General features: G+C 39.3%; 1 protein-coding gene across 3 annotated transcripts in view; it reads left to right on the plus strand.

Annotated features, from left to right (window-relative positions):
• Positions 1 to 22,650, plus strand: part of NR5A2 (nuclear receptor subfamily 5 group A member 2) — a 136,780-nt gene extending 114,130 nt beyond the window's left edge. For 2 of the 3 annotated variants that reach the window (XM_049635210.1, XM_049635211.1), the window contains exon 7: positions 19,159 to 22,649. In XM_049635210.1, the coding sequence (XP_049491167.1) occupies positions 19,159 to 19,406 (248 nt within the window). In that variant the 3' untranslated portion in view covers positions 19,407 to 22,649. Of the gene's footprint in view, positions 1 to 19,158 lie in introns of all 3 variants that reach the window. The other variant, XM_049635212.1, reaches the window with a different exon arrangement.
• The last annotated feature ends 2,487 nt before the right edge of the window (positions 22,651 to 25,137 follow it).

The following is a 25,137-nucleotide window of genomic DNA, read 5'->3' on the forward strand; positions in this document are numbered from 1 at the left end:
ATTCCAACAAAACATTTAGGAAAGGTCTTAGAAACAGTAATGGGCATGTAGTTTGGAAGCTGCTTTGTTCATACACTGATGCCCGGTTTAGGTTGTCTCTAATCTGCCCCACACCCTCACTGTTTCGGCATCTGCCTAGGTAGTTGGAAGCTTTTTCAGAAGTTTAAAAAGATGTTTCATTTTACTGACCCATCAATGTTTTTGCGCATCCATGCATCTCAGAGGGACCTCCTTTGTAGACATGGCTTTAGAAAAATACCTATCTTCACACCTCTGGAACCGAGATTCAGCAGAGCTTTGAGAGGCTGGAAGAAATGCACCTTGTGAGCTCTCTCTCTTCCCTCCACTCCCACCAAAAATGTAGTCTCCAGAATACAAAAAGCAGGATGTAAGTTTAGGCAGGGAGGGCACAACTTTAGAATCCAAGGAACTGGATTCCAATCCAGTTTCCAGTTCTGCCGCCAACCAGCACAGAAGTGGGATTAATAATAATAACAATATTGACCCCACTGGATTGTTTTATGTATTAAATGAGATGGCACTAACCCAGATAGATACTTAAAAGATGTTGATTTCTGGGTGCCTGGCTGGCTCAGTCAGTGTACATGCAACAACTCTTGATCTCTCGGTCATGAGTTCAAGCCCCACACTGGGCATAGAGTTTACTTTAAAGAAAATGTTCATTGCTGACATTATAATTATTAGTTAGTAGGCCACCAATAATAAATATAAAAGTCACATAGTTCACAAACTAAAAATGCTTAGACAGCTGTTGCAAGATAATATATATTTCTGTATATCCAGCTGACTTCCTTTCTACCATGACTTTTGTTTTAATCACAGAAATAAGAACTGTTCTTGATTATATATCAGTTGGAGGATGAGGGATTTGTTTGCTTTGAAATAGTGTTAGAAAAGATAAACAGTTGCTCTCTCCACCTCATGAAATCTAAGATTTATGCATCTTTATTTTTTTAAACACATTTAAAAAAATTTTTAATGGTTATTTATTTTTGAGAGAGAGAGAGAGAGACAGAGCGCAAGTGGGGGAAGGGCAGAGAGAGCAAGGGAGACACAGAATCCAAAGCAGGCTCCAGGCTCTGAGCTGTCAGCACAGAGCCCACGCAGGGCTCAAACCCACAAACTGTGAGATCATGCCCAGAGTCGAAGTTGGCCGCTTATCCGACTGAGCCACTCAGGCACCCCAGATTTATGCATCTTTAAAAGAAATATTTTTGTATCCAGATGACATTTGTAGAGTTTAAAATGAGCCTCAAAAGATATGATTTTTACTTATTATTAATTATGCAATAGACTGGGAGACAGACATCTAAGCATGTCAAGAATCATTTTTTTAAAGATGTTTTTAATGCTTTGAAGAAATGTTTATTTTAAAATTTGGGAAATGGAAGTCCCTTTGTTTCTTTACAACCAAAAAACAACCACACCACAGTTTGCTTTCAGAAGAATTCCACATAGAAGTGGGTGGTTCTGAAGTCATCACTAACTGCTCACTGCCAATTTGCTAATTTCACCATGTTGGAACTTAAAACATTATCCCTGATTTTCTCTGTTAATGGAAGCTTAAGGCCAACATTGAATCCACAGATAATCCAAAAATCGAGTTTTAAACATTTTAAAAAAATCCTCTATTTCACAAGATGACAGCTGTTATTAAATACCAACTAAACTTGGAAAAGTACAAGTGGTCCAGGGCTGCTCTTGAAATTGGATGTGGGTCTACTCACTGAGCCACCATGCGGCCAATGTGAAGAGTATTCGGTATTTTGTCTTATGTCCTGGATATACTTAAGTTTGAAAATCCCCAGGAGACAGTAATGGTTCTCTGGGGGCAAATTCCACAGAGGGCCTACTTAAGAGGCAAGGGAATAGTACCCTGAGCTGTAGGAATGTCAGTGGACCCGAGCACTCCCTGGGGGGAGAGCACAGTGAATTGCTCAGAGCAGCTTAGAGTATCATTAATGCTATTCCTGATGTCTTTCAGGAGCCCCTGTCTGTATAAGCCGGTAGATGCTTTGGGCTCAGGAAGAACCCTATCTGAGCTTTCCTTTAGCACAGCATGAGGTGGGCTACAGGGTGGAGATGTGTCCTGGTCAGCAAAGTCAACACGGCAGAAAGGTGAAATAACTAATGATACTTTACAAACCAGGTGCACTGTCCTACTTCATGGTAATTCCTGTTAAAATACATTTTAAAAGATGAGGAGAAGAGGACTTTGAGCACTTTCCTCATTCCAAGGTTAGTTGATTAGTGGAGTGTTCACAGATCTAAAATCACGTCTTTTCATTTTTCCCAGCTATGGAAAATGCAAGTATCCATAATTCCCCTAAATAATCAAGAGTTGGCTGTAATGCAACTACAGGAGCATAAACATTTTCTGTCTCCTAAATTAATGATATCTGGGCGTGAAAAGGTATGGTGAACACAATTTTAGCTCCCTTGCTATACAGGGCTTAGGATTGAACATAGCATTTTATAAAACAAATATCACGTAGGAGATATTTTAGTATCATTGCTATCACTGTCTTAGTAAAATCCATAATCATGCTTTAAAAAAAAAAGGTAGCTTCCTTTGCAAAATGTTTAAAGCTCTTGCAAGTTCTTAGACTAATCTTTCCTGTTATTTTCTCTGCCACATGGTTAAACAAATACAAAACAAATTGGAAATATAGATTTTCTGTCTTTCACATACAAATGCATATCCCTGAGCAATTGGATGAATTATTAATTTAAGTTATGTCCCCAAAATTGATAAGTATTTAGTTTTAATGATCTTGTTAGGTCATCAGTTTCTCTTATGCCTTAGTTCTTCACCCCAAAGACCTCTCTTTTCTTTTTACAGTCCAAATAATTCAGAATAAGTATTGGTCATCTGAATGACTTTTTCCCCCTTCATTTCAACCTCTGATCTTACTGACCAGAATAGTGATAAGCCAAGGGAAATGATGTAATAATAAGTAACAAGTGTATCTAGCTCTTGAAGACTAGTCTTGGACTCTACAAACTTAAAAAAGTAAAACTTGGGTATTTAGAAGAGGCGTATGTAAACAGCAGTTCTCAGAAGGGCATAAAGCTGCAAGAATTTTCATGATTGTGATGTTACTTTTTGGTACAAGTAGAAACAGACATAGAATGTACAATAAACCTCACTACTTTAGAACAATTCAACTCGGCAACAAAAAGTTGAATTTAACATGTACTTAAAGAAATGCAAGTTTAATAACCCAACCCAATGCTTTCTGTAGAGTAATGTAGTTAATACGGTGTTGTGCAACTAAAGGAGGTTGGGAATGTCAGATGTAACATGAAAATACCTCACCCTGCTCCCAACTCTATCTTAATTCATTGTGTGTCTCTCTCAGAAAGGCTAATGGCAGACCTGCCCGAGTGTCGGGAGAAGTTACATAAAATAGATGATAGGGTTTTGATAAAAATTCAAAGAACTAAGCAAATATTTTGTTTTCAGAAATTGCAATACACAATAAGCCTAGATTTACATAGACTTTATAACCGGTCTTTAACATTTAAAACTTGGATTTTAAAATAAATGACACATTCATAATACCCTTCATTTCCTGAATTTCTGCTTCTGCTGCTGGGTTTAGACAGAATTGCTCACGAGTATGAAAGAGAAAGGCATCTGTAAACTTCTTGTCAAAAATAAAACCTAAATGCAGTGTCTGAATTAGCATGGAGTTCAAGTTGCTGAGTCTTAATTAGTGAACCAACAATACACACTGTGGGACATTTGTCGTAATGTTTTCCATATTCTATGCTTCTTGCGGCTTGGGAGGCCAAATTTCATACCCTCTATACATCCTTGTATTGACCTGACTGTAATGTGTTTCATTCTTTTAAAATAATCAATACTTACTCTTTAAAATGACAAGTATATTATATTCCTATCTTGGTTTCAAACTCCTGTTGAAATGAGTGAGGTCAGAACTGAGAAGCAGGGAGGCAGTGGTTCTCCAGTGGTTTGACTTCATTCATATCTAATCATTCCAGCTGTATGCCCATAGGAGGTATTACAGGCAATTCATCACAGATGGCCCTCCCCCCCCGCCCCCCTCAGGGTCACATCACTCCAGGGACTTGGGGGAGGTTAGCAGCTCAGGACAGTGGACCATATCTGTGTCCTTCTGGCACTCGAGAGCCCTCCCATTTCCTGGCCTTGGCACCAGAGGACTAAGTTCAGCCAAAGATTTTACGAAGTTTCCTGCCCAATCCACGATGGGCATTGAGGTCTGAGTCATGTGAGTTATATAAAATAAACTGATTATTTTGTAGAAATTGTTGAACGCCTTTTTTCAACAATTCCACTCTGGAAGGATTTTTAAAGAGTGTTCTGCTGCTCTTTAGTTTCGTGTAAGCCTTTCCCCCATGGCATTCGCTTCCCTGCTCATCCCTGTCCCATTTCTGCATGAGCTACATCCCTCGCCACCCTGGGAGACCCGGAGGGTGGAAACAAGCCCTACCCGGGCTTCTGTGGGGAAGCAAAGCTGCACAGGAAGCTGCTCCTGGCAGTGCACCTGCAATGTGGCCGATGGGCTAACATGAGTAGTTGTAAAGAAAGGGATTTATTTCAAATGCTGAATTATGAAGGAGTATTGATTGATTGTATGAGTGGAAATATCTAGACGACCACGTCTTTTTTCTTCTGGACTAATGCTATAATGTGGGAAGATGTTTCAACTCTTCATTTCCAATACAGTGCCTTGTTTACCAATCGTCCATGTAAATTCTTAAATGTTGCCTTTGTTACCTCTTGGAAATCCTTTCTCATAGAGAGTCAGTAAGAAAGTTGTAGATCACTACCCAAGCTGAGTAAGTCGAACTGAATTGGGCTCTCAGCCACACTCACACAAAATAATATTTTAATTGGCTAAGCTAATATTTGATCCAAGTTCATAAAAGTTTGAAATCAAATAATTAAATGCAAATACAGTCTTCATCCCAAAGACGATAAGAATGCCTTTAAGCTAATATTTTTAACAAGAACTGTTGGACAGCGTTCTCTTGTAAATTTTATCATACCTGAGGCAGTTTTCCTCATTCGATTAGCTGGAAAGCTGAATTTATCCCGAGGCAAACCAGACATCTAGTACAGGCTAAATTCAACAACTGGAGCTTAAATTTGGCTTAATATATCCCCACTTGGATCTGCCTGTTTAATTCTCTTTCATATGATAACGTTGGTTTATTCATAGTCTTGACTTACCACCTGAACAAACTGAACCTCATATCTTATTCCGAGAGAATAAGAAAACTTTACAAAATCACAAAAGTTCCTGAATGGAAATCAAATGCAAACTTATGAATCAAAAACTGTTTTAGGACGTGACTACAAGAATGGAGTGAAGAGCTTTCCTGTCAAGAAGGGCTGCTTGTTTATGAATGTGGACATTTCGTATTCTGAGGGGACAGACGGTCTTTACACAAGATAAGGACTATGACTTCCAAGGCTGGCCAGCCCGGGCAGCGGCAAACGTCATGTGCACTTGAGAAGTTACCTGTTAAGAAGCATTGTGTGTATTTGCCCTTAGTGCTGGGTCTGTTTTGACACACAGCTTTACTTTATTTGAAATTGAGGGGGAAACCAGAAAACTGCCCCATCGCATGCCCCTTCAAATTTTGTTCTCCTGGCTCAGAATATTCAGTCAAATCCCAGCCAGAGACCTTGTTTTTGCCTTTCATTCTCCAAGCATTTTAATGTGGTTTTTGCTATCATCTGGTATGTGGAGGTTGATGAAACATAAGATCTATTTTAATTCATGATTTTAAAATAACTCTTTAGGATAGCCTTCCTTCCTCATTTTTATCCCCAAGGCTTTTGGAAAACAAATTGTAAATTTATACATAGAAGGAAAACTGGATGTCCCATGTCAGCTCATGAGGCCCCTTAACCCAGTACAGCCCCAAAATAGATTTTCCTCAGTATCAGGTTACCAATTCATAACATCAGACAAACCAAATGTTTTCCCTTCCCCTAATTCTCTGAACTCAATTCCTTCCATTTTAAATCAAACTATACTTTACCTAGAGACAAATGACAGGAAATGTGTTCTACTGTTGTATTTGAAATTGATTATGAATTTAACAAGGTGAGGAACTTTAAAACTATTTAAGAGTTTAATAGTTCGGACTATTGGCACATAAAAGGTGCTCAGTATATTCTTAGGGGGGTTGATTTGCATATGCCTTATATTCGTGGGACCTTAATTCAAATTAGCAAGCTTAATAGTACATGTATTGGGTGTACATGTATTGGGTGGTGCTTTGCTTGTGCTGTGTGGGAAATAAACATAAGACAGGATCCCTGCCTTCCAAGAGAACACAGCCTAGTAGAGGAGGCAAGGTACAGTTCAGTGCCTGGAAGATCAAGAAAAGTGTGACAGGGAAGATATGATTGGAAATATTTGGAAGATCTTTGAGACACAAGCAAGGGGAAGATTGATGATGGATGAGTTAATGTGAATGTTATTCTTTCATTCGACCAGCGTGAAGTTGTCTCCTGCTCTGTCCAGGCATTGTGCGAGGCCTGGGGAAGGAAGTGTAACCATTAAGAAGGTAGATATATCCCTGTTCTCAAAATTGACAGTCAGATAGCCATGTGATACCTGTTGACCTATGTGATGGGCAAATGGAAGGTGCTGTAGATTCAACAGAGATCGCTTGAAGGAGGTTTCCTGGAGCAGTGATGTCTGTTCTGAGTCCTGGGAGATGGTGGCCCAATAATTGATATGGGGAAAACAAGAAGAGGAACAGGCTCAGAAACAATGGAGAGACTGAGCTCAGTTTTGGACATACCAAACAGTTTTGGACAGTTTTGGTGAGTTTGAGATACCCACCAGCCATGCGGGAAGAGATGTCCAATAAGGAGGTGTATCTGCAGAACCTTAAGTCGTATTCTGTAGCCTTCAGCATGGGTCACTGAGTGAGCTGGTAAATGTGTGAAACATGGCAAAATAAAATGTTCTACACATAGGAGAGTCCAAATGATTCAAGAAGAACAGGCAAGGTTGGCACTACAGTCAAAGCACACAGCCAACATTCCCTTTTGACTCTTTCCCAAGAAAGCACAATACATAATGAACTTCATGCTTTTTGCTTACTGTTATGAAATAATTCTGCGTGAAACAAAAATAAAGTCTGCCGTGAATTTGATATGGAAGAATAGTAGTATGTCAAGGCAAAAAAAGAAAAAAAAAAGGGAAGAAGAAAAAGGTTTTGGTTTGGGGCAGAGCAGCATTTATTTAATCAAGAAATTTCTTTGTTCATTCCTGGCATATTTGTGGTGTCCCCCTCCCCCTCCGACCCCTTATCTGTGGGGGAAATGTTCCAAGACCCCCAGTGGATGCCTGAAACTGTGGATAATACCGAACCCTTGTACATACTATGTTTTTTCTATAAATGCATACCTATGATGATGTTTAATTTCTAAATTAGGCACAGTAAGAGATAAACAGCAATAACTAATAATGAAATGGAAGAAATCGAGCAATATACTGTAAGAAAAGTTATGTGACTGTGGTCTTTCTCTCTTAAAATACCTTATTGTACTCACCCATCTTCTTCTTTGTGATGATGTGAGGTGATAAAATGCCTACATGATGAAGTGAAGTGAGGAGAAGGATGCGGACGGTGTGATGTAGCATTAGGCAGCTCCCGAGCTTCTGATGACACATCAGATGTGGGACCATCTGCTCCCAGACCACAGTTGGCTGCAGGTAGCTGAAACCGTGGGAGGCAAAGCCACGGTAAGGGGAGCTGCCACACTGAAGATCTTCTCTGTGCTGAGCACTGGCCTGGGTGCTAAGGGTACAGCTGCAAGTTAGACCAAGTCCCTCCCATCCCGGCTTTCCTTCTTGGGAGGGTGGCGGGCAATTTTAAAAATTAGACAAATAAATGTGGAACATGAGATCAGTCAAACAAGCAACAATAAGAATGTGTAGTTTAGGGATATAAGGAAAGAGTAAACACAAACCGGGTAGTGGTCACTCTGGGGCATCAGGAATTAGTTCCCGAAAGGGACACACAAGTAGCCTGAAGGGTGTTGTTCTGTTTGATGTGCTGTTTGTTGCTCCAGAGTGGTGGATTCACCAGTGTTCGTTATATTATGTTTAAAAACCTACACACACATTACATCTTTAAATTTTTAATTGTGGTAAAATACACATAACATAAAATTTATCATCTTGACCACTTTTAAGTTGACAGTTCAGGAGTGGTAAGTACATTTACATTCTTGTCCAGCCAATCTCCGGAACTCTTTTCGTCTTGCAAAACTAAAACTCTATACTTAATCGAAAACAAGCCCCATTTCCTCCTGTCCCAGGCCCTGGCAATCACCATCCTATTTTCTGTCTATGAACTTACTATTCTTAGGTACCTCATATAAGTCGAATCATAGGGTATTTGTCTTTTCGTGACTGGCTTGTTTCACTTAGCACAATGCCCTCCTTGTAGGTGTCAGAATTTCCCTCCTGTTTGACGCTGTTGACTATTCTGTTGTATGTAGATACCACATTTTGTTTATCCGTTTATTGGTCAGTGGCCCCTTAGGTTGCTTCTACCTTTTGCCTATTGTGAACAATGTTGCTATGAACAACTATGGGTGTACAAATATATCTTCGATGTAGTACATACGTTTTTAAAGAAAAATAAGGCAGAGTAAAGGCCCAGAGAGTGATTTGATAGTGAAGCAGAGCTCTTTTAGAAGGGGTGGTCAATAAAGGCTTTTTTGAGTAGATGTTATTTGAGCAGAGGCTGAAGCGAAGTGACGGAGTGAGTCCTACACAATAGGGGAAGAACTATCCAGAATGAGGGATAGGTGCAAGTGCAAAGGTCCTGAGGCCAAAGGAAACTTGGTGTATTAAAGAAGAGCAGGAAGACCAGTGTCTGGAGGGGAGTGAGGCAAACAGATGTGGTTTCAGGGTTAGACTATGAAAAAGGATTTCAGTTTTCTTCTGAGAAGGAAATGTATGCAAACTCATGGAATATTGTTTTGCTCAAAGTATTTAAGTGATGCCATTTGTATTCATTTCTGTATTCTGTGCCCACCGGGAAAAGATGCCTGATATGTGTCAGCACATAGGAGCTAGCTTTGAAACTTCTGTGAGCTTTGTTTCTGTGCATGCAAAAGCTACATTGTTCCCTATAAAGAAGGGAGCTACTTTAAATGAACTTAATGCCATTTTTCCTCTGGCACAGTGTGTTCTATCATAGCTATATACTAAACAAAGTTTGAAATAATTTGTCATCCAGGTCAAAAACCATCTTGGAGAATTGAAGTACTTTCCAGACAGTTAAGCAGAGAAACAGGTGATAGTCTATTGGAGTGATTGCAGAGTCGTGCTTGTTCCCGTTTGTTGACAATCCAGAATCTTCCCTTTGATACTTCAATTCCTAATCATATAGTCGTAGACTCTTAAGGCTGTGGGTGACAGTAGAGACCAAGTGCAACCTTGAAGTTCACAGATGAGGAAAACTTGAGGGCCAAAATGACAACAATGATAACGTGCTTATGATCTCACAGTTAGAAACAGAATTAAGACTAAAAATAAAGACATTTAATTAGTGAGGAATTAAATGTCTGCTGCCTTGTCGTTGTTGTTGTTGTTGTTAATGTTTGTTTATTTTTGAGAGAGAGAGAGAAGGAGACACAGAAACTGAAGCAGGCTCCAGGCTCTTAACTCTCAGCACAGGGCCTGATGTGGGGCTCGAACTCATGAGCCATGAGATCATGACCTGAGCTGAAATCGGGCGCTTAACAGACTGAGCCACCCAAGTGCCCCAATGTCTGCTGCCTCTTGAGGATGACATATTATGATCAAAAAATTGACCAAAGAGCAGACACTGCTCCAGGTGACATCCTTTATGCAATGACATTTCCTGAGCCTGGGTTTCTCCGGGACCTATGCTGGGCACTGGCTTAGTAGAAGCATTTTGTGCAGACTGCCATTTATAGTTGGGAAAATTGGGTTTCAAGATTAGTATCATAGAATGAAAAGTCTTTAACCGACCTTAAGAATTGGTCTCATGTTCTTGAATATTCTTGGTGATTGAGGATGGGATAAACTTTGAGGCACTCACGGTGCCTTCCATTAATTTTGGAAAACTGTAACATGAGAGATTCTATTTTGTCCATGAAACTTCATGGCAGGGAAATGATCAGACTGCTGTGTAGGATGTGTGTTGGAAGCAAACAAATTAACCTGCAAACTTTAATATTTTATTGGTAATATTTTCAGATTTTATCATTCAAATTTTAAGAAATAGTGCCCTGTGTGTATATAATACCTGTACATCTTTAAAGTTTATTCATATTTAATTCAAATATATTTTACTTTCCCATGATCCTAAGAGACTAGGAGAGTTATTTCCTATATTTTGCAGATAGAAAAACAGGCTCGGGAGGATTAAATGACTTGCTTGATCGGCCTGGTCAATGAGATTATATTAGACCACGTTCCCTTTGCACGATGTTATTGTAACCACAAAATCAAGTGCTTTTCAAACTTTTTTAAAATTTTTTTTTAATGTTTATTTTATTGTTGAGAGAGAGAGAGAGAGACAGTGCAAGTGGGGGAGGGTCAGAGACAGAGGGAGACACAGAATCCGAAGCAGGCTCCGGGTTCTGAGCTGTCAGCACAGAGCCTGATGTGGGGCTCAAACTCACGGACCGTGAGATATGACCTGAGCTGAAGTCAGATGCTCAACTGACTGAGCCACCCAGGTGCCCTTCAAACTTTTTTTTTAAATCAGTGGAATCCTTTTGCCTAAACTCCGTATATGAAGCAGACAGAAACTCTTATTTTTTAGCCCTTCAGTGGAAAGGGCCGGGGTGGGGACTGCCCAGAAAAGGTCCCCAAGAAGGCACTCTATGACTCTAGATTGTACTCAGTCTCAATTGTCACTGCTTTTTACAATAATGCTCTGTGGCATTTAAGATGTTAAATCTCCTTCAAAATCATCAAAGATGAATTAAGGTTTGCTACATATCAGTATAAATGTCAAAAGTATATTATTTCACTCAAATTCTTGGAAAACTGTCCATGTGTTAGGAGACCCTTTAGAAGATGAACTATTTGATTAACCAGGACATCCCATTCTCCAACCCCAGCAGGTGGCAGAAACTTGCAGGCTGTGACAGTAGGGATAAACAGGCTCCATCCAGCACCTGAAAGTCACAAGCCCTGCAAGGTCCATTTCCCAGCTCTGCGGGTGGAACATCTTGTGGGCAGGGTCCAAGAACTCTAGACCCAGGTAGCAGGGTCTGTGTCTTACTAGCTGAGGATGTAGAGTCACGCAACCCCTGTAAATCTGTTTCTTTATCTAGAGAATGAAGAGAATAATACCTTAGCAGTATTAAATGAGGACGTATAAAAAATCCTTCGCATATTGACTAGTGCTTGGAAATGTTAGCTCCTCCCCCCCGCCCCGGGTCTGGCATCCTTTGAGATCTTAGAAAAGCTATTTAATCTCTCGGTCTTAATTTCAAAATACCTATAATACCTTCTCAAGAAAGAATCCTTTAAAAGTTAGCCTTCTCCAGAACCCTGCAACTAGGCCTCTTCTCTCTCTAAACATCCTCATAGACCCCTGGGGTTTCATCCATCACCTGTCCATTGATGAGTCCCCAGTCTATACCACCATCTAGGCCTTTTTGCTGAGGTCTGGACCTTTATTTCCAGCCATTTCCTTCATAGCTACTGAGTGTTCCACATGCTCCTTAAGTTCAACGTGGCTATACCTAGACTCATTAAATATTGCTTCCTCAAATATGCTCTTCTGCCTCTTGCCAGTAGGACAGCCACCACCTTCCTCCCTTGTCAGACACCCAGAAGTCACCCAGGACCTTCACTCTCTCCTACTCTCTGTTCAGGGCCGAGAATCCCTGTCGACTCAACCATTTTGATGCCTTTCAAGTCCATCCCAGCCCATGGCCCACCATACGTCTCACCTTTATTCCTGTGACAGCCTCCTGGGTGGTCCTCCCTTCATGAGACCAATCCCTTCTCCATACTTCTGGTAGCGTGCTCTTTCTAAGTCAGAGAGCTGACCATTTCCTTCTTAAAATCTTTTGGTGCTTCTGTATTGCCTTCAGAACAGAATCCAGACCCCTTCTGACGTTCAGTGTCCTTCAGTCTTAAACTTTGTGGTCCATCCTTATCTTGCCCCTCTGCTCTCCTTCTGCATGAAAGTTAAGCTGCGTTACGGTGTTCCCAGGACCTCTTTTTTCTCCCGGTGGCTGAGTCTTTGTATATCGAATACTGTCTGCGGGGCGTCCCCGGCCTTTCCTTCCATGGGTAGCACAACTCACTCCGACCCATTTTTCAAAACCCTTCAGTTGGGACCTTCCCCAGGGGTGCTCTTCCTGTGTGTGCCCCAGGCACCCACTGCTTCTCTCTATTCCATCAAATAAACTACTTAACACAGAGACTTTTGTTTTATTCCTGTGTCTTCGTGACCTGGTACAGGGCTATCAGAATGAATGGATGGATGAATGAATGAACAGATGAATGGATGGATGAATGAATGAATGAATTCGTATATTGCATATACATAAAGGTGTGAAGTAATAAATAATGCATGTTAGAGTGCTTTGTAAGCTACAAAGCGTCGATCATTTGTAAGGGCTTGTTATTTCTATGTACATAAATAATGCATATGCTATTTGTCCACATTTCTACACACAGCTCCTGCCAAAGAGTTACATTTTCTTGGTAGTAATTTGCATAGGAAGGCACCCGCTTGTATATTCTAGTTGCTAAAAATAGCTCTTGGGTTAATAAGCATACGCATACAAACACATTTTTGTGGGGGACTTAACAGTGATGAATTTAAAATCTTGGGTTTGAAGTTTTGCTGGAGACATGATGATTTAACTTTAGACATCCCCACTAAAAATCTCTTACCCTCCCATCTGCAACCCCTAAATAGCCCTCACTCTTTATTAAGTGAACTTTGTTCGTAGGAAAAGAATATAACAGGTATCTCTCCAAAAGTTCTTAAAATTATTTACATAAATTATTTAAATATAGCCCTTTAAAGAAATAATTGTAAAAATTAATTCCTTACGGAAAATTCATTTCCTTTCTCCTTTTCTGGTTTAGTAAAGGAAAGGGTTTTCTGAGGACAAATTGTGTACCAATTTATAGATTGTCATCTCTCCAGATGCCTCAAGGAAAAAAGAAGCGTTCTACTTCTTTTTCCCATTTTCATATTTTTTAAAGGGCCAGGTAAAATTTTCTCCCCCACCTGTGAGAAATTAGCAAAGGTAATTATCTTCTCAGCAAAAGATAACAGACTCTATTTGAGCCTCCAGCCTCCCAACCCCCCAGCCCCCTTGCTTAGCGAGAGGACCCATCACTGAAAAAACTGCTGAACATGAAGATTCACAGGCTGTGCCACGCGGCAGGAACCAGGGAGGCAGAAATCAGGATCTTCATCTTCAGAGAGAATCTGAGTGCTGTGTATGACTGAGAAGCCAGTACTGTAATATATTCAAGAAGACCTAAGGGTTTACTTTCCAATAAGGATGGAAAAAATCTGAGCATGCCACTGTGAGCTTATCGTAATGCTGCTTCATATAAAAAGTTGGTAATTAGTCCCTGAGTGAATAAAGTAGAATAGATGATAAGAGATTGATACTTAGAGGAGAAGCCAAAATGCTTTTGCCAGTTATCAAAATTTAAAGGCTATAGAGGAAGGGTTGGGGATGCCTCTGACTGTTTACATACAATTTCCAACTCCGAATTTGCAATGATAGAGTTCATTAACTTGTATTTTTAAATTGTATTACGATGAAGCCTATATCACTTTCAAAGGAGAACGTGGAGGGCCAAATGCAGGAGACTTGTGAGATCTATAGCATAAGATCTCACAGAAGAACTGGTGGGAATTCTGGTCTCCTATCAATCTCTCTTCTTCCAGCTGAGTCTCTTTCTAAAATCCCAAATATGCTACAGTGGTATTTAATATGGGAAATAAACAAATCACAGAAACATATTATTTTTGAGGACTCCAGAACATGTAATAATTTTTCCAGATTTTGTTTTCTCGTGTAATTTAATATCCATTCATGAAGTTTTGGTGTTACAGACTCCTGCTATAGATGAGTTTAGACTCCCTAGTATGCCAGCTCCCATTCATTACTTAATGTGGAATAGGGCTTGATTTGTAGGAGAAATATGTCAGAGAAAATGCTTCAGATTTTAAATGTATTTCATGTGTGAATTTTCACAAAAGGACATGAATTAGCATAAAAACTAATTCCATGCGTATTGTGGGAGCACACTTAAATTTCTGGACTCCTCCTAAAAAGTAAATACAGAAAAGAGAAAATTCCAAGTCTTCCGAGAGGTGATGTCATCTGTATTCTGTCATTCATGCCCTCCCTTGCTTTTAGGTCCTTGTGAAGCATCTCAACCACGGTAGAGAAACCAAGGTCTGCCTCTCAAGCCAGAGATGCAAGAAATGTGGGAGCGCAGGGACCCTATTCCAAGTCCAAATGAGGATGTGGGCACGTTTCCCTTAAAGCAGAACTGACCAGTGAAAATCCTCATTGGCAAAACATATAAATTAAGACCTGATTATTCAGCATTAAGACTTGATTATTCAGACCACGAAAGGATTCACCCAGGATTCTTTGGATAGAAAACAAGACCACATTGCAAATATTTTATTTCAGGGAGAAATCTATCATATAAATTAAGTTTTGAAAGCCAGTTTCGAATTAGAAAAAGAAAGGAAATTGGCTTATAACAGTTTAATGCAATAGGTAATGTCACAATGATATCAGTCTTGGACATATGCACCAATGACATAAAGCAAACATTAATGGAGAATTCCCTGGGGATGCTTTGACTAATACAGTCCTCATGCCAGGATGCTTACAGTCAGTCTGCTAGGGAAATGGACAGTTAACAAAGCCGTGCAAAATGAAGTGAGAGGCATATAGAGCTAAAAGTAGAGTCCACCAGCAGAGCAATGATCCTGGAACTACTTGGTCAGTAAATGAGAATCATTCAATAAAAATCTTTTTCCTTCTTTTTTTTAACCTTATGTAGTTTAAATATCAGGATCGTTGATACCAAATTGCAAATTGCCTCCATAGACCTAGAAACAAAATAAGTAAGTACCTTTGGGACAGTTAGCAGCAGAACTTTTGTGAGATTTAATGAGACATTCTTAGAAATAGCTTAATGAGATAATGAATTCAGTCGTGCCAATTCTTTTTTTTTTTTAATTTTTTTTTTTAACGTTTATTTATTTTTGAGACAGAGAGACACAGAGCATGAACAGGGGAGGGGCAGAGAGAGAGGGAGACACAGAATCTGAAACAGGCTCCAGGCTCCGAGCTGTCAGCACAGAGCCCGACACGGGGCTCGAACTCACGGACTGTGAGATCATGACCTGAGCCAAAGTCGGACGCTTAACTGACCGAGCCACCCAGGCGCCCCTCAGTCGTGCCAATTCGACTCTAATGTCTTTTAGAAAAAAATTATATATATGCCAAAGTATGGGAAACGTGTATATTTTCCTTCAGAAGGAAAATTGGACGTATTTTTAGACTTGAGAGAAAGGTACCAGTTTGGACCAGTATTTCTAGAAATTATCCAGCACATGCTGATTTGAAGACTTTACATGATCATTCGGTGATAATAGTACACAAATAAACCAGGACTTAGGATCTATCCTTCGTTTTATGTTTTTTAATAGTTTTTTTTTATTATTATTAACAGACTGGCATTATTTATCACAGAAGGTAGAACCTAGTTCTCAAAAAATACATTTGTCAAAAAAAGAAAGTTTCAAAACAACTTTCTTAAAAGACTATTATTCATTTATCTTACATTTTTATACTGTGCAAATTCCTACATCCTCCCTATTAATCTCTAGGACTATTGTTAGTTTTCCTTGCTTGTGAGAACATCTTTCATTATAGTATAAAATAATACTCCATTTCAGTTGTTTTTCTATCATTGTGTTTAGATCACCATAACCCCGAAAGTTGCTTGTTTTCTTTTTCAACTTTCTGGTCGGATGTAAAGGAGGATGCTAAATTCTGTCTCTTCGAAGTTGGACGAAGGGCAAAAAGAAAAAAATGCTGAGAAATTTGTCAAAATTCAAATGAGCTATTTTGAAATTATGTTATCTTTCTGCCACGATCCTTTATTGAAGGACCTATACCTGTAACCAGAATGTGAGCCTGTGAAAGCATAAGGTTCGCAGCAGGGGAAAAGCTAACACGAATGTAAATTCTTCTGTCACAGACCCAGCTATAGCATACCAACGGTATTTCCAATTATTGACATTTTGTAATTTTGAACCAAATGTAACTAAATTTATAAATATTTTCAAATAATTTAGAAAATTTATAAATATTTTAAATAATTTAAAAATAATGTTTAAAATACTTTAAATAAAATAGATGGAAAATACTTTATTAACTGTAAAGTGCTACAGATATAAAACGTCAAGTGGGGGGGGGTGCCTGGGTGGTTCAGTCGGTTAAACGTCCGACTTCAGCCTAGGTCATGATCTCACTGTTCCTGTGTTCGAGCCCCGCATTGGGCTCTGTGCTGACAGCTCAGAGCCTAGACCCTGTTTCAGATTCTGTGTCTCCCATTCTCTCTCTCTCTGCCCCTCCCCCACTGACTCTCTCTCTCTCTCTCTCTCTCTCTCTCTCAAAAATAAACATTAAAAAAAATGGGGCGCCTGGGTGGTGGAGTTGGTTGTGTCTGACTTCTGCTCAAGTCGTGATCTCCCAGTGGGAGTGTGGGTTCGAGCCCCGAGTCGGATTCTGTGCTGACAGCTCAGAGCCTGGAGCCTGCTTTGGATTCTGTGTCTTCCTCTCTCTCTGCCCCTCCTCCGCTCACACTCTGTGTCTCTCTCGCAAAAATAAATAAACATTAAAAGACAAATTTTTTTAAATGTCAAGTGGACAACAACTTGCCTGCCAGTTTAAATGCCACAGAGGAGGCAGAGCTCCTAAAAATGTAACATTTGTCTGTTTGTACATCTCATTAATAAATAAGCAAATATTTTTTATTCTCCCATCTCACTTTGAAATAGATGTGGTATCCAATGCTCCCACTGTGTATCTGTTTCGCTACTAATTCCTCACTGTTTTTAATTTGGGACAGAGACTTGGGGGATAGGGAGGGGGAAAGCATGTTTAATGCAAAGTTATGGCTTTATATATAAACACTAAAATCATCCCAGACCCATTTAAACAGCAAATGTAAGGTAATGTTTTTTGTTTATTTTTGTTTTTGTTTGTTTTAACTTTTTTGAGTATAGTTGACACACCATGTTTCATTAGATTCAGGTAGACAACATAGTGATTCAACTTCTCTATACATTATGCCATGCCCTGCGTAAGTGTAGCTACCCTCTGTCATCATAGAGTGCTAGCACAATATCACTGACTATATTTCCTATCTTGTGCTCTTTATTCCCATGACTTAGTCATTCCATAACTGGCAGCCTATATCTCCCACACCCCTTCACCCATTTTGCCCATCTCCCACTCCCTTCCTTCTGGAAAGTAAGTAACCTTCTTTTAAAAGCATTTAGAGATACCGGGGCACCCGAGTGGCTCAGTCGGTTAAGCGTCCAACTTCAGCTCAGGCCATGATCTCATGGTCTGTGAGTTCGAGCCCCATGTTGGACTCTGCTGACAGCTCAAAGCCTGGAGCCTGTTTCAGATTCTGTGTCTCCCACTCCCTCTACCCCTCCCCCACTCACACTCTGTCTGTCTGTCTCTCTCTCTCTCAAGAATAAACATTTAAAAAATTAGAAAAATTAAAAAAAAAAAAAGCATTTGGAGATACCAAAGTGGACATGCACACATGTACAGGCTAAGTTTAACAGCCAAGTTTAGTGGCAAAAATATTGGGTATGAGTTACTATGGTAACTATTAACTGAGTTTAGTACATTTAACCTTTTAATCATAGTGTTATGTGGTTTTCTTCAGAACCATTCTTATTTATTTTTGTCCAATTAGAACATAAAACAGGGCTGGAGGGGTCCGCATCTGTTTACTTTCTTAGCGTGGATGTATGTAAACACACATATCTATATTTTTTTTCCAGAGGCTTCTATATACACATTGTATAAAAGTTGCAGTTAACGTAAATAAACTCCAGAAGAGAAATTCCAACATAACCATTTTTCCCGTGCTCATTGTCTGTGTATGCATTTGTATGTTGGTCTGTCTTTTTTTGACTCTGTGTTTCTCCCTTATTCAATATTTATAAGGACCTCTAGGGCAGATGCCTTAAAACAACTGGATCATCACCAGGAGTTAGGTTGAATGAATTGCCTGTGTCCATGTTCTGTGTCTGAGTGACCCAGGACCAGAAGAAAAAAAAAAAGAAAAAAAAAGCAAAGTTATCAGACTTATCAGACTTTGAAGCCACATTCAGGTTAAAGGGCACCGGCCATCCTGGCACATATTCTGCCTAAAGGACAAGGCTTTCATTTGATAAAGATCATTAGTCACTGAGATATATATTTTAGAGAGTTCCCAGTAGCGAATATTCTGTTGGCAGTCACTGGGGTGTACCAGATGGTTCATTAGCATAGGCTAGACAAGTCAAAGGCTTTCAGAATCATTTAGAAAATGTCAAACAGAAACAAGAACCCTGTCACTTTTTATTAGAATTAACTACATCATACCCTGGACACAGATTTCACCTTGGGTCAGAAAAATTAATACAGAATTATATGAATTGTGTAATATACTGGGTTAAGATAGGTCTTTCTCCAGGGACTCATTTGCTGGCAATATATTATGATCCCTCTACTTTAGGAATCCTCAAACCTTTCCTTTTGTAAGATATGAAAAGAGTTGACCTTGCTCAAAATCCATTGGTGTCTAATTGATTTGAGGTATATGCAGAATTTCAACAAGATATTCTTCTAAAGCTCTTTTGTGATCATTTTCCCAGGAAGCTTGGTGAGTGGGGCTTACTGAATATTCAGCAGCATATAAAGTATGCTTTATGTCAGGAGGAAAATACATCCATTAATTGAACACACCGCTGTAGTAAATTGGAATTAAAAAGCCATTAAAATATTGTGGTTTTTTTGTTTTGTTTTTTTTTTTTTTTTTTTTTATCCAGACGTCAAAAACCTTGAGAACTTTCAGCTGGTAGAAGGTGTCCAGGAACAAGTCAATGCCGCCCTGCTGGACTATACAATGTGCAACTACCCGCAGCAAACAGAGAAATTTGGGCAGCTACTTCTTCGATTACCCGAAATCCGGGCCATCAGTATGCAGGCTGAAGAATACCTCTACTATAAGCACCTGAATGGGGATGTCCCCTATAATAACCTCCTCATTGAAATGTTGCATGCAAAAAGAGCTTAGGTTACAACCCTGAGAAGCTCTGCTTTCAAAACAAAACGAGATTGGTGGGGGGAAAAGAAGAACAGAAGTTAAAAAAAAAAAAAAAATACTCTGAACTGCTCCAAGCAACACTAATTTAAAACTTGGTTTAAAGATATTGAATTTAAAAAGGCATAATAATCAAATACTTAATAGCAAATAAATGATGTATCAGGGTATTTGTATTGCAAACTGTGAATCAAAGGCTTCACATCCCCAGAGGATTCCATGTAAAAGACATTATAATGGAGTGAATTGAACTCACGGATGGATACCAACACCATATCAGAATAAAAACGGACAGAACAATTCTTGTATATTTAAACTGATCTCCGCTGTGAAGAAATTGAGGAACTGATCTGTGTTGTTAATTAGGCTTATACAGCAGGGGATTTGAGCTTACAGAATTCCTCCATGCTAAAGCTGAACTAAAACAACTCAAAAACCCATCAGCTACACCTGTAATAGCCCTTCCCTCTTCCTTCAAGGACCCAGCACCTTCTATCCTGTGATCACGGAATCTGTCCTTACGGACTTGTGCTCAGCCACACCCACTCATAGCTCCACCAAATCATGAAAAGCATAATTTTGAATGTCTGTGTCTTAGACCTGCAAACAGCTAATAAGAACAGTCTATTAATATGTTAGCTTGCCATTTTAAATATGTTCGGGTTTGTTTTGTCATGTGTTCATAATGTTAAAAAAAAAAAAAAAGAAGAAGCAGGCAGTATCCCTCTTCTGATCTTATGTAAGCATTAATATTAAGGGAAAGGACTACAAACTTTTAAAGCAAATGCTCCATAGCTAAAGCAAGCTAGCCCTTATTTCTGCTACTGTTACTGAACCGTGGCTTTGGCGTTGTTGGATTTCGTAACAATTTCTCACCAAAAGGCTTCTTAGGGTACATCCGTCTTTTTAACCATCAAAGTTTGTAGTTCATTTAAAAATAAAACCTGAAGCGTATTTTGCTGGGATGTCAAATAGTCACAGTGCTAAGTAGTTTAAAATAAAACCGAAGCATGTTAAGCTATGCAAAAAGAAAGAAAAGGGTTGGCTAATAAATGGCCTCAAGTCTCATGCTTGTTGCAATTGAACATCCCCTAAACATAGAATGGAAACAGTGATTTTTACATGTGGATGGAAAAGATGATAAAGCAATTCAAAATCTTCCCCGAAAGGGAAAGGAAGAGGGTGATGCTGACCTTTCAAAGTCATAGACCAAAGTCTGCTCTAGAACAAATATTGAAGTACTAAGAATTGCAAATCAATATCTCCCAACAACAATAGCAGTATTATTAACGTGTGATGCCACAGGTATGGAAGTCTTGCCTTATTTCACAATTCCGAGAGGTAGCTGTGCAGACGTGGATCAACATTTGTTTAAAATAAAGTATTAATACTTTAAAGTCAAATAAAAGATAGTGTTTACATTCTTTAGGTCCTATGGGGGGAGGGGAGGGAACTATGATATCACAAAATAGCTAAAGCAGTAATTTCCTTAATGTTATTTTTCTGATTGGTAATTACTTTTCACAGTACCTAATTATTGTATGTCGTGAGACACTAAAATCAAAAACGGGAATCTCATTTAGACTTTAATTTTTTTGAGATTATCAGCGGCACAATCACTTGTAGAAACTGTAAAAAATAAATATCTCCTAGTCCCTTAATTTTTTCATAAATGTTTCAGGCTTTTGAATAGTTTATTTATATTGTATATCATAGTTTCAACTGTAGACAATTATGATGCTAATTTATTGTTCCTTGGTTTCACCTTTGTATAAGATATAGCCAAGACTGAAGAAACCAAATATATGTGTTTACTGTAGCATGTCTTCAAGTTAGTGGAACATAGTTCAGGGACAGAAAAGGGTCTTAATGAATTAAAATCATTCACTTGATTAAATGTCTGTAAATCTTCATAATTCTTCCTGTAGTTTATTTAATATCTATTGTAAATTATGTGACTTGTAGTTTCCTCTGATTTCAAGTAAATTTAACAGGGGTGGAGTCTTACCTGGTTTCCTTTACAAGCATTGTAAGTTGTATACCAAAGATATTAGTTACTACTTCTGTGTCTACAAAAAGGGTTATTTTATTATTTTTCTTAATCTCCTCTAATATTCGTCCACATGAAGGGTACACATTCCCTAAGCAGAGTGTCCACAGCTCCTCATGCAAAATCTCAGTCACCTGTAATCATGGCTCAAAGGGCAATGAAAAATAGCCGACCAGAGTCAATATGCAAAGCATGAAATGGATTAACAGCATCATTATTCTCTCCAGTTAAAAACCGGGTTGGTTAGAAGACATGCGGAGAGGAATGGGTGTTGTTAACCGTTACTGAAATGGTTCCATCATGTATGTGCACCTTGGGTGGTGGCAGTTAGGAGATTTGTGGGATAGTTATTTGGAGGGTCTTTAACATTGCAAAACAAAACAAAACAAAAAAACCCCCACCCAAATATATTAATTCTGAAAGTCCATGTTTTCTTATTTTAAATAATGGAGTACTCCCCACTGAATATTAAACCTAAAAAAAAGTCAAATATTGGTATGTTGTTAACCTAGTAAATTACATCCTAAGTACACTTAGAAAGACGGGCAACACGGACAGTTACATTCACACTTCTGGTATCATGAAGAACAGAAGTTGATAAGCAAGAATGCGCCCCAGTCAACGTCTGTGGCCCATCCAAAGTTGGCAAATGAAATTTCTCTAGTGTTCATTAGTGACCAGTTTGTAACCAGACATTTCCTTAGCAACTGCCTTATCAATTACAAGATTTATCAGTAAAAGCAGACTCAAATATAAACGTTTTTGGCTTAGCCTGGTTTATTATAGTTGGTCTGTGTGTGTAAACAGACAATCTGTAATGTCTGAATATTTGTATTACAGATCTTCTGCCGCTACCTTGGACCTGAATCCATGCAATGTTTAGAGTGTGAAGTCAGTTACTTGTTGACGTTTTCTTACTGTATCAGTGAAATACATATTGTCATGTCAGTTCTTGCCAGGAATTTCTCAACAAAATGGAATTTTTTTTCAGTATTTCAATAAATATTGATATGCCCAGCCTGATAATTTTTAAAAGTTTTTATGCTGTCCTCTTTCTATTACATACTAAAGCGTCCAGTAATTTAGATACTTGAGTAGGAATGGAGTCAAAAGAATTCCACATGAACAGATCCTTTTCCCTCTGTAGATGTTATCTGGAGAAGTCTTGTCCTTGGTTGGCTACTTGAAGCATTAAAGTCAATCTGTTCATCACATCTCTACACATGAAATAAAGCATTTCATATTATTTACTGTCATAACTGATGGGCAGAAAAATCTCATAGTGTCTATATTTTTTGTCTACCCTGTGCTGTAAGAACTTTACCAAGTGCCTTGTTAATTCAAGTGATCTTCAGAACAGCTCCATTTGGTATTATTATGTACCTCTTAAAGCTTCTTGCACAGACTGAGAAACTAGCCAGTGAAGGAGCAGAGATTTGAACCCAAGCAGTTTGGCTCCAGGATTCATGTTCTTAAAATGCTACACCACACTGTCTGTAAACCAGGGTGACACTTAGGATTTGTCTCAAAAGGAAAAGATATGAAATAAAATCAAATCACTGGCGAGGATACAGATATCAATAAATTGGAAATCTAAAAGCCTTTAACACTTTCTGGAGTTTAACCCTGAAAAGTAACATGTCTATCTCCTAGAAAGTAGCCCCCTTCAGGACCATGGAGCCTTTGGAGATGTTTACAAAATCCATTTTGGTAATTAATAATTACCCCTGCTACAAAATAATGCAAGGGCCACAAAGCCATATGCTTATGAAACATTGTGATTCAGGGGAAAGCCACCTCCTTTTGCCCTGCCTTTGCCTTCCCTACCCCTGTCAAGATTGGCACAAGTCACCATTCCTTTGCCAAGCAGACACTGATTTTTCTTAGGTTCCTGTTAAAAGCTACCAAGGACTCAGATTCTACACCATATGTAGGGCCAGGTAGATTACAGAACTAAGATTTTTAAGCACCTAGATAGTGGCCTATAAAACACCTCCTTCGTCAACCTCTTACCAGGAAGAACTTAATAAAAAAAAATTATCCTTGCTGACATCCCATGGAATTTGAAGATGTATATTCATATTTAACTGAATTATAATTTGCATACAGAAGAGTGTACAGTTGATACATTCTTACATATGTATACACCCAAGTAATCATCACATAGGTACAGCAAAGTATAGAACATAAACTTTCAAAATAATGTATTTATAAGTGGTTATGCACATTTGTTTTTTAATTTGGCAGAGAGGGAGTTTCTACAAAGCCCAACCCAGCAGCCGGCAGAGGTCATTCTGATGAGAGCAGAGGCCTCACTCCCCAAAGAATAACACTCACGAAGTTGCTAAATCCATCAGCATGAGGGAGCCCCAAGAAAAAAGTGGCTCACGTTGACGTGCATGTGATTGTTATATTTGATATTCACGATAACTTTGAAGAGGTTTGTACCTTTAACTAAGTTTGACGTTCAGTTTGAAACCATCTCTGATGTATATTTTTTATGAGAAACATGTGGAGAGTTTGCTCAACATAACACAGGTCAAAATGCTACAATACTTAGTGATCTTGACATTTCCCTGGAATAATGAAGACCAATTTTCCTTAACACTGAACAGGAAATGTATAGTTTAGTCACTCAAAATATATATTCTTGAAATACTTTAACTGTTTCACATAGGCATTTGTTTTATTTTAAGTTGGGAATTAATAATTCAGTGACTGATATCAGGCAGTAATTGTGACTTGTTTGCAGAAAAACTTAAGAACCAATCTATGAAACGTTGCACGTTTAATTGTTGGGAAAGGGGCAAAAGGAGGTGTAATTAGACTGATCACCGAGTGTCCCCAATATGAATTTGACACTAAACACCTAAGAAACCAAGAAACCAGTAGACTTGAGCATGTTGGACCCTTCACACCACACCTGAGCTCTGGCCAGTGTCTTTCACACCCCAGGTTGCCCCAGGAGGCATTATGGATCCCAGACCAGATTCCCTGGGCCACTAGATCTGAAACTGTTCTCAGGACCATGTCAATATCAGGACCATCTCATCAACGGATGAGACTGGAGTTGCCCTCCCATGGAGACAATGTGTTGATACCTGATTTGCATCTAACTCTTGAACTTTATGAACCACAGACCACAGCACTCTTGTTTCACTTGATCCAACAGCAGCCCCCTGTCCTTGGCTGGCTCTGTCAACCCCACCTCTGAGGAGGAAGCCCAGCCCAGTGACCTCTGACAGGGCCCTGGCCTCCAGCACTTTTAGTGACAAGAATTGAAGCCCTTCCAGATTCCCCTTGACCTGGGGCCACACCTGCTTCAGGCTCCTTGCCAGCTTTTCTTCATGCACCTCTCCTGCCTTCCACATTGCCCCTGTATCCAGGTCCTACCAGTTACTTTCCGTAACTGTCTCAAATCAACCCTTTCCTCTTCCCTGCAGCTGTAGATCAGGCCCTTGGCGTTTCTTGCCTAAAATTACACAATAGCCTCTGGGCCGGTCTCTTGCCATCAATCTCAACCCACTCCAAACCTCCCTTCCTACAGGTGCCAGTGCCACCTCCTACCCCAGAGCTAACCATGTCACTCCTTCACTTCCAGCCCTCTGGTACCTAATATCTGCAAGAAAAAGTTTCAGCCCACACCTTCCCCTA

This window comes from Panthera uncia, chromosome F1 (genome assembly GCF_023721935.1).
Source record: "Panthera uncia isolate 11264 chromosome F1, Puncia_PCG_1.0, whole genome shotgun sequence".
In the NCBI taxonomy this organism is placed as follows: domain Eukaryota; kingdom Metazoa; phylum Chordata; class Mammalia; order Carnivora; family Felidae; genus Panthera; species Panthera uncia.